This window comes from Vidua macroura, chromosome 12 (assembly GCF_024509145.1).
Source record: "Vidua macroura isolate BioBank_ID:100142 chromosome 12, ASM2450914v1, whole genome shotgun sequence".
NCBI classification, from domain to species: domain Eukaryota; kingdom Metazoa; phylum Chordata; class Aves; order Passeriformes; family Viduidae; genus Vidua; species Vidua macroura.
Genome location: NC_071582.1, coordinates 8922321 through 8936818, shown reverse-complemented (window position 1 = coordinate 8936818; position 14498 = coordinate 8922321). Strand labels below are relative to the sequence as shown.

At 40.3% G+C, this 14498-nt stretch overlaps 1 protein-coding gene across 7 annotated transcripts in view; it reads left to right on the top strand.

Annotated features, from left to right (window-relative positions):
• The first annotated feature begins 3435 nt into the window (after positions 1 to 3435).
• Positions 3436 to 14498, top strand: part of TCF12 (transcription factor 12) — a 160442-nt gene continuing 149379 nt past the window's right edge. For 6 of the 7 annotated variants that reach the window (XM_053988718.1, XM_053988727.1, XM_053988717.1 and 3 more), the window contains exons 1-3: positions 3436 to 3521; positions 4553 to 4653; positions 5488 to 5560. In XM_053988718.1, coding sequence (XP_053844693.1) covers positions 4579 to 4653; positions 5488 to 5560 — 148 coding nt within the window. In that variant the 5' untranslated portion in view covers positions 3436 to 3521; positions 4553 to 4578. Of the gene's footprint in view, positions 3522 to 4126; positions 4654 to 5487; positions 5561 to 14498 lie in introns of those variants that run through there. The other variant, XM_053988714.1, reaches the window with a different exon arrangement.

Below are 14498 nucleotides of genomic sequence, written 5' to 3'. Positions count from 1 at the left end.
TCTGGAGTTCACTGATGACTTTGTGTGCAGAGGTTTACCTTCCTATTACTTGCACTACTCCATGACAGACCAAAGACTTCTCTGAGGGAAGGGTATTTATCTACAACACTGATACTTCTCATCATAGAAAATTCATTGATGAAAATATTTTTGGAAAAGCATCTACAGGAATACAGTCCTGATTGCTGGAGTCTTAGCTTGTGAAATCATCAGCAAAATTATTAGTGGTTATGATTGCTCCTGTATTTTCCTTCTATCTGTCTGTATTGTTGCTCCCTACATAGAGAAGACCTTTTATTTTTAATGAAGTGAAAGAAAAGAGGGTGTAACAGTAACAGAAGGGGATAGCATTCTAGCTGCTACATAATGTACAAGAAAGGTACAGTCATGTCACAGAATGGTTGGAAGTTTTTGATTTTTGTATGATTTATATGCTATACTTACTGCATTTGCACATGTGTGAGGAAAGGACTGTATCTAGGAGTTGCAGCAGGAATGAGACCAAAAGTATTTTCTTTCTTGCAAATAGGAAGCCATTGTACCTATTTGAATCAGGTTTCAGACACTGGTTTCTTCAGATCCTTTAAAATGTTTACAGTATAAACTGCCTTGGGTTTGGTTTTCTTCCTTTTTAATGTTGACAACATTGGGTTTTTGTTTTATTTTCTGTATATGGCTATGACAGAATAAGGATATGAAATACATTTTTTAAAAACTCTTTGCAGTGAACAAGAATAATTTATAGGGGGTGGCAGAGCTGAAAATATTCTAAGTAACACCTTCAGCATGGGGTTGGAGATCCTGAGAACAGGTGAAAGACAGTATTGCACAGACATAGAACATCATGGCTTAATGTTTTAAGTGTACACATTAGTTCCCTTATCAGTGTTACATGATAAGGGGTTAAAAACTGAGTACATTAAAGATTCCAGATCTCACAAATGTGGAAGAATATGTTCAGTACCCAGGAAACATTAGGTTAATTATCTTTTGAATTTTACTGTAACAAAGAATGTGATAGTTACTGATCTTCCACAGCAGTTTTAGTTGAGCTATCTGCAGAAGTATGTTCTGAATTTTCTGGCTTGGCCAGCTCACTACAATTTTGTGTTCCCCAGCAATCTTCTTTAGGTCAGACCCACAGTATTTTGGGTCAAAGCATACCTTCCCTGAGGCCTTGTGTACTTGCTAAATTGTCTGGCATAATTTCTGGAAAGTTCATTTATGTTCTGATCATTTTTCTCTAAGTGCCGTGAAGCTTTTCTGAGAGGACCACCAAGCATGGAGGTGTAACACAGAAAGAATGGCTGCTACAATGTGACTTTTGGCAATGAGCATGTTTACTTGGCATCTGCACGGAAAAGTGACTTGTCATTGTGGAGCAAATAAAACATTTTATGGTATTTTGTGTAACTTTAAACCCTTGCCATGGATGATGTGTCTATATCATCTTCCACTCAAAGCTTCTAGCTGCAAATAAAAATCTATAAATGTGAACCTTAAAATCTGATGTCAGAGGGCAAATACAAAGTATTTGTATTAACAAAAAATCTATAATTATCTATATCTTAACAAAAATGAGTTATAATTTTAATCCAGTTACACATCAGTACAAATAATTGTTAGCATTATTACTTACACTTTCTTTACATATAGCAAGCTTTCTAATCGATGCTTATCAGGGTTGCAGCTGTACTGACTGGTACTGAGTGCCACTACTGGTTAAAAGTAGCACTTCCAGAGAAACAATATCTTCTCAGTAGGTATATAGGGGATATTGTAATAAAAATATGTTAAAGAATGTTGCTCATGAAATGTATAATGATCTGTGTCAATGGGCACTTCCCTCTAAAGTGTAGTATTATTTATACTTCAAAGAGAAAAAGTACATACTTATATCCCTCAGAGGCACAGAAAATGGAAGTCATTGTGTTGGTATTTTAATACAAATTGCTTCCTGCATTTCTTAGTGGCAAATATATGAATATTCATAGAATCACGAGGCCAAATGATCATCCAGCACAAGGCATGTAAGGGAGAAAAACGGAGGAACATCTCCAGAATCTCCAGGTTTTCTTTGCCTGGGGGTGGTAAGTTTGTTACCACATTTCCGTTCCTCCGGAAGATGTCACAGTCAGGGCCTGGGTGGGAAGAGTTGATTTGAAAGGGAAGGGTGTGTGGCTGGAGAGCCCTCGGTACAGCCTGCTGCTTTCCAGAGCTGGGGCACTGCCAAGTAGCAGCCTGTGAGGGATGCGAGCTCCTCCCCACTGCGTGCCCTTCCTCACTGCACTTACCGGCTCCCTGGTGCCTTGTAGGTTGTCCGGGAATTTAGTAGCCTTTTTCATTGTCCCTGTGCTTCGTAAATACCTTTTCTCCAAAAGAATAATATGCCAGTAGCTGCATAGATAATTGCTTTATAATTCTCACTTTCGGAGAGAACGGTAGCTGGCCTTCGGTAGCTGGGGTCAGACAAGAGCAGGCCCAGGCCCAGGTGGTGGCAAGTAGGTGCCACCTGGGGGCTCTGCAGGCTCGAGAGACGGGTGTGCGACGGAGCACCGGCATCGCACCGGCACCGCTCCGCTCGGTGTCGGGGAGAGGCGTGCGCTTGCCTTAGGCTGGTACGCTGGTGTGTGAGGTGGCTTTACAGACACGAAATAAACTTCCCGGCAGGACAGGCTGGCAGTGCGGTTTTGTGAGAAGGAGAAGGAGCACAAAAGAGTGATTTGCCTGTAGCGGTGGCAGGACCCAAATGAGGGCGCAGGTTCTTCGCACGCTGCTTCCCATTCCTGCACGGAAGCCGTTGGGCTGGTTCACCTTTAGCATCACCTGTTTCAGAGAGCTGCAGAGTTTATTTGAATGTGTGTTCTTGTAGTTACAGCCATGTTCTTGTGCTTTGGCACGTTACGGTTTTAATGGTGTGTATTTAAGAGGAAGCTGCTAATGAATGCTTAAAGATTTATGTAATTTATATGCCATTTTATTTTAAGCAGTAAGACTGTGTATTGATATATTGAAAGTATTCAGGCATATTTTAGGGTATATGAATTCAGGGTGAGTGCGATAATGTCTTCTGGGGCACGTGCATTGCCGGCAGTGCTGCATGTCGAGGTTTGCTGTCGGTTTGGCTGAGTTGGGGAGCGGTGGGGAGGGGTCTGTTCCCGCGGGGTGCGTGTTTCCCTGAGCGGCCCGAGGGCACCCATTCTCCCCATCTGCTGGGGCGTCCGGGGGCGAGGCGGGTGCCGGGGCGGCTGCCGGGGGTGTCTGTGGATCCCCGCCCGCCCCGGCCGGGAGCGGCGCGGCGCGACAAGGGTTAAGGCGGCGGCGCTCGACGCGGAGGGATACGGAGCCGGAGCCGTGAACGTGGTGCTGAGGCTCTGTAAGCAAAAAAATGTCCGCCTGAGGGAACCCACAAGTTCCTTCCAGCGGGGGGGGAGCGCTCGGCTCGTCGCCTCCCACCCAGCCCGCGGCCCGCGCGCCGCCGCCGGCCCGGCCCTGGTCACCGCAGCACACAGGGGCAGCGGGTAAGTGCGGGCGGCCGCGAGAAGTTGGGAGAGAGCGGCGGGGGGAGGGAAGCGGCGGCCGGGCGCTCGCAGGGGCAGAGGCGGCGGCGAGAGGACGGGGCCGCGGGCGCGCGGGAGGGAGTGGGGCTGCCCGGGGCGGCGGCGGGGAGACCGCGGGGGAGGCGGAGGCTCCGCCGGGGAACCCGAGGGGCGGCAGCCGGGGCCGGCCGCGCGGGTGGCGGGGCGGGCGTGCGGGGTCTCCGGGCCGCGGACCGCGGGCCAGGAGCGAGTCCCCGCGGGCGGCACTCGGCGGCTGCCGGTGCTCATAAAGGACCGGGCGGCTCCGAAACTTGCCGGGGCGCGGGGCCGCGGCGGCTCCCCCGCGGCGCCCGCCGGCACAAGGGAAGGCGCGGGCCCCTCCCGTCCCCGCCGCCGCACGCGCATTCCGCCCCCCCCCCACCCGCCCGCTGGTGGCGCGCGCGCCCGGTCCCGCGTGTGCGCGTGCGGCGCGCGGGGGCGGCTCCCGGCCCGCCGCGGTCCCGAGCGCGGAGCGGCGGCCGCGGCCCCCGGTGGGTGGGTCGGGAGAGAGGGGGAGGGGGAGCCGGCACCGGCGGTGGGCGATAATGCCGGGGCAGAGATGGCTCTGCTGAGGCCCGTCCGGCCCCGCTCGTCAGCCCCATTGTTGCGGGGACAGTGAGTCACTTAATCTCTCGCTAATTCTCCGGACCTCGCCGGGCCGCGGCTGTTTATTTGCTTTCTCTTGCCTGGGGGGGACTTAATTCCTGGCGGCCGCCGTTCTGCGGCGTGACCGTGCCTTGCTCGAGGTTGGGGGAGAAGTGGAATGAGGGAGAGAAGGGAGCCTGAGGAAACTTGAAGAGAGTTCGTTAGTTCGGGGAAGCTGCTGCTCACGATTCCCTCAGCCCGCCCGGCCGAGCGAGGCTCCCCCGGGAGTCTCCACCCCGCCCCAGGGGTGCAGGTACCAGAGGCCCCTCTTCGCCGGGGCCGGGTTCGCGCCGTGAAGTGCTGCCTGTGCCTCTCTCCCTGTGCCCTAGAAAGGTGATCGGAGGAGCGGAGGAAGATGAATTCCCAGCAGCAGAGGATGGCCGCTATAGGAACTGACAAGGAATTGAGCGACTTGCTGGACTTCAGTGCGGTAGGATATTCTCTGAGGTCTTCTCATGACTTCTCCGTGGTCTTGTGAAGTGAGGAGCAGGGGCAGCAGCGTGCAGGGCTTGGCTGGCTCTGCCTCAGCCAAGTTGGACACCTGAACTTTGATGTAATGTCTAGACTTCAAGATTTAATACTGTAATACCAGCTGGGTCAATTGGTTTAACTGGTTAAAATCAGGCTGACCCAGTGGTGGCATAATCTAATAATTAACGTTGGTTAAGCTGGCGTGTGGCACTGGTATCTTGGCTTCTGGGTGGTGTTTTTTTTTTTTTTTTTTGTCTTTTTTTTTTTTTTTTTTTTTTTTTCTTATTTAAACAAAAGAAAAACTACTTGCCACAAATAAAAGAAGTTATTAATTGATGGTCTTGGCTAACAAAATTGTAGGTATTTTCTGTGTGTTGCTTTTAACATACCAAAAAGGCTCTTGATCTATAAATATAATAGAAAACTACTGCATCTTAAATGCTGTCTTTGTGCAGTGACTTTATACTTGTAGATCAGTAAGAAATATAATGTGAGTAAAAAAATGTAAGTCATGTAAATATTTGAAATATTCCCAGTAGTAGTAGGTGTCCCTTTAGTTTTAAGTTGTTTATGTTTGTGTAGAAATGAGGTTTTGGTCCTATTAATAAATTGCAAGGAGTACTCCATCTTATTGGTTTTGTGCGTCTAAACATGCATCTTGCATTCTGTTTGTTTTCAAGCAGAAATATAAAAAAAAATATTGTTTGCTATTAACATTTTTTCTGTTTACCTTAATTCAGCACAGACTTTCAAAGCCAACTAAAACATGTCTTTTTCTTTTCTTGTTTTGCAGATGTTTTCCCCACCTGTAAATAGTGGAAAAACCAGACCAACTACACTAGGAAGCAGCCAGTTCAGTGGATCAGGTAGGATGCATCCGAGATACAGAATGTTCATCTCGCTGGGCTGTAATGTTTCAGCGTAGTCTCCATGTTCTCAGAGTATTGTAGTCTTTCATTTGTGCATATTCTCATAAGATATTCAGATCAGTTAGAGATGTGCTGTTTTGATCTTTATAGTGTATTTTGCTAACTTTAACCATGGTTTTCCTCTCTGTCTTAGACTATTAGCTACAGTACTGTGAAGTGTTGAATGTCTCTAGCCATACTGACATGGAAGTTGTGTATTTGTTGTACTAAAAATGAATGTCTGTGTTGTTTTTGTTTGAGAAAATCAAATCTAGCTCTTCAATTGAAGAATTTCCTAGCCCCCCTGTATGAAGGGAGAAAACTTCTGTAAAATGCCAAATAGTTAAATACTCCTGACTCAAGGACATGCTATTTTTAAATGCAGTACTTAAGGAAAATGTGAGTTTAATACAATTTTCTAGTACTGTGTAGCTCTCAAAGATTTGGCAACTAGAATTTTCTTGTGTTGAAATTTTATCCATGCATCTGGAAAGTAAGTAACTGTATATTTACACATTGCATGTATTTTGTGGCCTCAATGTATTATCACATTATCACAGGGTCCACCTAATAGCTGTGTCAGAGACCTTTAAGCTAAGACTGTAATAGGAAATAAGTGCAATTTTAAAACAGATGCTTTGTGTCATTCCCTAAAAGGAATATTTATTACTTATTACAAAAGAGAAACACAAGTAAGTTTTTGATAAAACTTTTTTATGTAGGTTCATCTTGTTTGAATACAGTGAAATGATATTTTTGATCTTATGGATACAACAAAGTAACGTTTGTGTTTTAGTTAATGAAAATAAATGTTTAGAATGCCAGTAGAGGAGTGGAGTAGTGGCTTAAAGTTTTGCAGTGACATCCCCTGTTAGCCTCTTAGGTTGTCAGGGCTGTTACTTTGAGAGTCCAAATGACCCTGCATTTTAGTAACACTTGAGGATTTTTGTTTTTAAAAGCATCTTAAGACTTCTCTATTGAGTTGCTTTTCAAACTTTCCAGAGACTCTCACATTTAATGTAATGAAACTATGTAGCAAATATAATTGTTACATACTTGAAGAAGTCTGGTTTTCTCCTAAAATAAAGGACTGGCTTTCTCTTCCTCTTTGAAAGTATATCAAGTTTAAGTTAATGGCAATAGTAAGACAGCAAATCTGTCTTACAATATAGTTAATATTTAAATTTTTGAAAATACAAATATTTAAGAGAGTTGTTTCCCTGAAGCTTGTTTTAAAAGACATTCAGGCATCTAAAACTTAATTGTGGGGAGCACAATGTGAGCATCTCATCCCACTTTGTCCTTGGTTTTCCTGAATGAGTAGAATGATTTTCTGTTAAATAATAAAGCTTTCATTTTTACTTTAGGTCTTAGAGCACTTCTAAGTAATGTGGCATGTCCTATTTGTAGGTAATGTTTCCCTTTCTTCCCTTGGATGTTTTAGAAAAAGAGAGAATGCCAGAATAGTTATTTCTTTAAGAGAAGCAGTGTAAGTGATCTCCTTGAATTTCTTTACCAATATGGTGTATACTCCTATAAATACTAATCCTCAGTACAACACTACAACTGTCAGACAAGCTACAACCTCAGCTGAGTTCCCCTCTCAATGATAGTATATGTATTCATGGATTTTCATTAAAAATGTTTCTAGGTGTAGAAATTTACTGGTTGGTTAGTGGATTATATACCCTATTTCTGGTAATGTTATGATCTAAGCCTTGACCTAGGGTGATTACTTTGCAGCAATGAGAGGTGACGAACTTCTTTATTAGTTGTGTTCTGAGACAGTGTTAAGTATTGTAGAAAAACTATGTCAAGATCAGTGATGAAGTACAGGCATTTAATTTCTAAGTACTTTGATTTAATTGGTGGTCTTGCTATAATTTCAAGTGTTTTGTAACTTCTAGGACAAACAATACTTAAAAGCCTTTTTTTTTTTTTTTTTTTTTTAAACTGACCAGAGATCACTTTTTAAAGAGAAACATGAAAAGAGGAGGTATTTATTCCTTTGAGCTATCTAGGACTGAAAATCACACTGTGTGCCGATTCCTAAAAAGTGCTTCTTTTTTTCTTTGGGTGTTGCTGCCTCTTACAGACACTTTCAGTGGTTTTGATGGCAATTAGGGAAGTGAAGCTTGCTTTAATATCTTTCCCATTAAGCTTGTTTTATTTTTGTGATATTTTTACAAGCATACTGAAGGAAAGCGCTTTCTTTTTTTTTTTAGTTGGAGTAAGACTGTGCTCATTGTTTTTTATTTTAGAGCCCCCTCTTTCTCATTTAAACTTAAACATCTGCAACACCTCCCCTCCCCCTCCAACCTGTCAGTGATTTGAGATTCAGCCTAATGGCCCCATTAAATAGGTGAAGATCAATTGTATGTCTACATGGCTCTTAAGACTGTATATTTCTGGGAAATCTGATTTAGAAGGAAGGAATGCTCATGATGCTTTTTCCTTACTACCCACTGGTCCCTAGTTTAAAAGGACAAATTAGTTGCTGTTAAAGAATGGTTAAGTTTTCTTTGTTTTTCAGATGTGGTTTTGTGAAGTGTTGGAAATACTGGGGTGTATATTATTAATCCTGATGTAACAAGCTTGATTTGCTTTAATTCTGCAAGCCTTCTGTTGATTATATTTTAGAAATATATGTGTAGTTTGGTTACATGAATAAAACAGCTAATACAACTGATCTATAATTTGTAAGAAATTGCTATCTTGGATTAACAGATGAACATTGTGTTTTGATTAAAAGATAGCTGGGGCAGGCTTGCTTTCTACAGGTCAATCAGTTATGAATGAAAGCTGCAGATAAAATAAGTGAACTAATCTGATATATTGTAGTATATTATGACAGTAAGTCATGTAAGCTGCTGATAAAGTCAAATTACTTGATCAGACTGCTGGTGAAAATAAACATATTGGAAAAGTAACCTGATAATGTAAGCCTGTGAGTTAAGCCACAAAATATTCCTTGTCATACCTGCTGTACTTAATTCTTGTTCAAAACAGAACTTGTCATTCTTTTCTCCTCCAAAACCAACTTCTGAAGATGAAGGCATTTCTGTCTTAGAAACTGTAGTAGAAGGTGGCAAAGGTCAAAGGTTTGTTCCATTGAACTTTTTAATCTGGTAGTTTGATTTTTTCTTTTTTAGATTCTATGTAAAATCTAAATCTTCTGTTACTACTGTGGCTAAAGGTAGTGTTTGTGATTTACAGTGACATTTTGCTTGTTTTGCCCTTGTCTAAGCTACAACACGTATGCTAATACACACTTGGATGGTTACTGATTTTGCCCAACACCCTTTATTTATTACAGTAATTCCATTAACAACCAGTCACAATATGCACGTGCACACCATAGGCAATGGTAGTGCAATTTTCCTATGGTTTTTAGTAGACTTGATCTCAATCTCAGTTTTTCCTGTAACTGATTTTTTTAATCTCAGGTTTAGTACCCTAAAATAAATACCTTTGGGGTTTTTTCTTGGTTTTTTTTTTTTTTTTTTTTTTTTTGTCTTTTGCAAAGAAGAATAACTCTGAGGGAGTATTTTTCTGTGGCCTACCATTTTCAATTTAGTACCTTTTCAGTGTGCTAATAGCATTATTTATTATTTTTACATGTGGCTGTGCACATGCATCAGTGAGGTATCAGTCAAAGAGATGAAGTAAGATATTGTGGCTGTATAGCAGAAAAGAGGGATAAGAGTTTAAAGTAAGAGGTACAGTTTAGGAGCTAAGTTGTCAAAATACGATACTTCTCTTGCCTGTAAGATTCTTCTGAAGTTCATGAAAAATAAGTATGCACATTTGGATGTGAAGAGCTTTGGGCACAAATCTTGTGTGTACCCAGACATTCCTCATACATGCAAAAACTTCTGGATGTATCTGTTTAAATATCTGTTTGTATTGGTTTGGTTGCTTTCATACAAATTCAAGAGCCTGGCTGCCCTTTCCACTTGTCTCTACCAATGTACTGAGTTTGCCCTGGACTGCTAATTAGTGACTTGGTGCAAAGACCATTTAAGCTGATAGCCTGCCATTAACCTGAGTGTCCCTAAATTAGGGCCATGTGTCTTGAGAATGGTCACAATGGCAATTCTTGAGCAGGTCTCTTAAGTTACCAAACAGTGTTTCCAAAATTAACAAGACCTGACTTTGTCAATCCTGTGAACTCTTATTTCCTTTTCGATTTTCCATCAGCAGTTCTTTGTAAAAGAAACAAACAAAACAAAACAAACTCCCAAATTAAAAAACAAAAAAGAATTTGGGAGAGTTACCTGGATGAGCAATGGTTTTGATCTATGCAATTGCTGAAGAGAAGAGGCACTCTTATTGTGTCTTAAATGCTGGGAATCTGGAGTGGTCTGTTAAAGATTAGATCATGCAGCAGTGTAGCTTTTTTTAATTTTAAATTTTTTAATTTTAAAAAATTACCTTCATTAAAGGTGAACCAGCAGACTTGGTAACCTGGTATTTCATCTTTGGTCTGAGAGGTACTAAATTCTGTCCTCTTCTGAAGAGCTTTAGGAGAGTTGAAGAAGCCTTGTGCTTGAAAGCAGAAGGGTGTCCATGGCTTCTTTACCTTCAATTTTTTTTTTGTAGGGAAGACCCATGGATTACACTTCAAATGGGCCAAATGCAAATGAGATCAAGATTTCAGTCTGGATCCCTCACCTGGTGCATTTAGACACCTGAAGGATGATGCAGAGCCAGTAAACTCATGACTCTGCAGGTTGCCTGTTGGCAGCCCCTGTCTCACTGCTGCTGTCTCGTTTCCTCCTTCCATTCCTTGCCTTGGGAAAGATAAATTACCAGGCATGCCATGAAAAGTCTTGAGAAGTATAGTGTATATTCCTGTGTGATACAGCTTCCACACTCCTGTTTAAGAAAGAGAAGGGGAAAAAATGTTGGATAAGTAGAGAGAACTGACAACCCAGCTTTGAAGCAGTGTATTGCAAGATGTTTGTGGTCATATGGATATTGAGGTTTTGGGGATTGAGGAAAAAGGGAGAGTTACTAAAATAGCTCAGTATTCTGAATCTAGCTTGGTGAGCAGAGAAATAGGTGTTAGACCATTGTTCATTGCTGTTGACTTTGGTTTTGAAAGATGATGGTATGAACCTCATGACACTTGGTCAGAAATTCTTTGCTGTTTTCCATAGAAGATCTGAGAATTTTGTGCTGTCTGTCTTCTGTTTAGAGATATATTTGACACCATTAGTAAGGGAAACTGAGTTTTGCTGTGTTTGCATGTAGAAAGCATACTTTCAAAAAGTTAATCCTGTATTTCCAGCAATTTTTTCCTTAGATGAGAGCAGCAGTGTGGTCACTGTGTTACAGGCACAGCATGCAACCTCCAATCCCCATATAAATATTACTGGTTTGGGATGCAAGGAAGATCTTAGCAATGATATTTCTGGGTGGCTTCAGAAGATCTGGGATTGCAGTAGTGCCTTGTTCGTGGATCTAAGGATGGGATTACCACCATCAGCCTCCCTTCAGCCAGTAACTCTGTGCCCTGCCAAATTTTTCTGATCTACTGTAAGTGATGAGGAATATTCAGATGCTTTGGAGAGTGGTCTTAATGGCATGTGAAAGGAATATGATTTGAAATTTTGTATTTATCTTTCTGTCCAGACAGAAGATTTGATAGAAATGGAAATGTGAGGACTAAGGGTTTGAGTAAAGAGGGGGAAGAGCAGTATGAATGGGATTCTTATGTATTTGTATGTTCTTTAATGTCAGCTGAGCTTGTAATCTCTCCCTGTAAAACTTTAATGTCTGCAGCTTTTGCTAAGTTTTAATGTTTTGGGGTTTTTTTGGGTTTATATGTTTATGGTCTCTTTTTGATCTTTAGCAAAGGAATTTCATGTTAAAAGCTTATCATTCATACATGCTTGCCAAAGTTCCCCTTCCCCTCACTTCTTTCCAGCTGTCACACAAAGAGGATTTAACCCCTTAGTTGTTTTGCTGTCAAGTTGCTGTGACAGCTGTTTGTCTCAGGTAATTCTACTTTATCCAGAGCTGAGCCTGCAGATACCATTATCTGAGTTTCTGTTAATCTAAACTATACTCTATTATTAACTTGGAAAACTGTATTTTCCTGGAATTGCTAAAGGTATAGTGTAATTTTTTCAGGGCTGAACATTGTGTGTATTTATGAAGAGACGGTTGTTTAAGGCAGTAATATAATACCATACCACTCAGTAAGACTGAAGTTTGTGGAGACTGTTTTTAAAATCAAAGCTATACATAAACTGAAATAGTTTGCTAGGCTTCTTGACCTCTCTTGACCATGGAGATGCAGTTCTGCTTGTTACTCTATTGTGAAAGGTTTATGTTTTCAGGGAAATAGCATTAGCATTTTCAGAACTACATAAAATTTATTAAAGTACCCACGGAGCCAGATGTGATCTATGGGATATAATAAATAAGTCTTTTATCTTAAATTTACTTCAAAATAAATGCTAATTTTCATACTTGAAAATTCAGTTTCAATAATTGACCTCATGAAATAAAGTATTTTTCTGGAAACCTTTTTTCGCAGGCATTATCTAGTTCAATGTGTTAACACTTCTTCAGAAAAATGTAGCAAAACTTGATTGGTTTTGTACATTTTCCTGTGAGGAAGTCACCAGATTTTAAATAAAGAAATAAGCAAAGGCAGTATTTTCTTTTGCATGTGAATTATTTGGAGATTGTTATTGAATATGCATAATTAGTTTTAAATAGTGTAGTCACCTTCATCACTTTTGGTTATTAAACGTTATAGGAAAAGGCAGGAAAAAATTATCATTCTAAGGATAGGAATTTTATTCTTAATATCTGAGGGTTTTTTTTCCCTACATTATATTGTAATGGCCACTCCTGCATTTTGTGGGTTTTGTTTGCTTTTTGTTTATCTTTGATTAATTTGAAAATTTAGCAGTCCTCAGTTGTATTGTATACCTCAACCTGATGATTTGGAGGTACTTTTTGGTACTTGATGGACTTTTTAAATACTACAATGCATTATTTATTAGTGGTTGTAGGGGCAAAGTTTTTTGTTTTTTATTTTTTTCTATTATGACTCTAAGATGAGATAATGATTTTTTTTTAATGTTTTGAATGAATGCCTTGTTTTTTCATCTGTAAAACAAAACTGTGTTTGTAAACACAACATTCAAAAACATAAAGGGCGTACTTCTTTGGTGAAGATGTTAACTGAATACCAAGAATGATCTGAAAGAGTAGCTTTTGTTATATTTATAATATCTCACTGTTTTCAGAGGATAATCAGGCTAAAAAGTACCCAATCAATCTTCAGGATGTTGTTAGATTCTTGTATTCTAGAGATGTGATTTTTATTTTTTTTTTTTTTTTTTAGTAAAGGGCTGAAATTGGTTTAAAATACATAAACTTCAAGTTCTTACTAGTGTAATGCAGAAAAATCTTGCTTGACCACACCAGAATAATTGTTGCTGGTGTGTTAAAGTAGTATTTGGAATGGGGCGGGGGGGGGGGGGGTGAAAAAGACTTGACTAAAAGTGTTTACTTTGTGGCCCTGACAAATGCTCTCTGTAAATGTCAGTAAAATCTTAGCATAAAACTAAGGAAAGTTTAGCCTGGACAGACAATTTGTACATTTTCATATTAGGGCTATGGAAGTGCATTTAAAAGATGGTCCAAAAGTGTACATTTTTGTTACAGTAGCAATTTATTGCTACGTGGGAAATAAGTCTTTTTTTTACATAGTTGACAATTTCAGATTTATTTTTCTTCTGGAAGTAACTTTTTATTGCAGTGAATTTCTTGCTCCTGATCTTCTGCAGAGGTTGCCTATATTGTTTTTTTCATAAGCATGTGAGGTATTTGTTACACTATTCAAGTTTGTTTTGGTAGCAGATTTTTTGGGTTTCTTTTTGTGCCAGTTGTAGTCACAGAGCTGGTGGTGTCTCCATGTCTTGATCAGGTTGTTAGTTGTGTGCACTTCTAGTAAGAAGTTGAACCACTTCTACTTTGCTTTTCATTAACAAAACTGTGGGACACATTTTGTGTTTAGCTTGTCTCTGGAAGTGATCTTTGCTGTTGCTGAAGCAGTGGTAACACAACAAAACTCTTGTTAGGCTGGGCTGGAGTTTCATGTTGAAGTGTGCTCTGAGCCATATTTTGTGGAAGTTATATTTTAGATGGTGTATTCTTTTCCTCCTTTTTAAATATAAAGATGAGTATGCTGAGCTAATTGTTAGAAAAACATACCTAGTTAATCAAAATCCAAATTTGGCTATTTCTAGTTGTGTACATTTTGCAGGTAAAATGGAAATGAATATGAGACCATAAATGTGCATGTTCTGTGTGTTAAATTAAATTGAGTTTTAAAAGTATTTTACCCTTAATTCAGTATAAACAAAAAATCCAGAGGTATTTTTAGTCTTCTGTAGGAGAATGGAATTCATTGTGTATACTTTTATTTTTTGTTTACTTGAATGCAAGATACTATTGTCTTGGTTGTTATCCCAAGAGCAATTGTGGCTACCCTATGAAATGATTAAATCAGACATCTTTGCTTGTAGGACAAACATTTTTCATATTGTGCTGTTTCCACCATTTCCAATGTGACACCTATCCTGTTCCAGTTCTTTATGCAGCAACTTCATGAGTCATAATCCTTGCAAAAGAACACAGCTTAAAATAATCACTGATTGTTTCTTTGCAATTCTATTCACTGCCCATTGCAAATAAGAGCGGAAACTACAATATCATTTAATCCTTCAGTGTTTGCTTTTGACGTGCAAAGTATTCTCTTGTAATAGAGAAGTAATCCATAAGGAGGGTAGCTGCTCTTTCATCTTCCTGAATGCTAAATGAAGCCAAGGCTTTTATGAAGAGATGGTGATTTAATGAAGATGACCGAGTT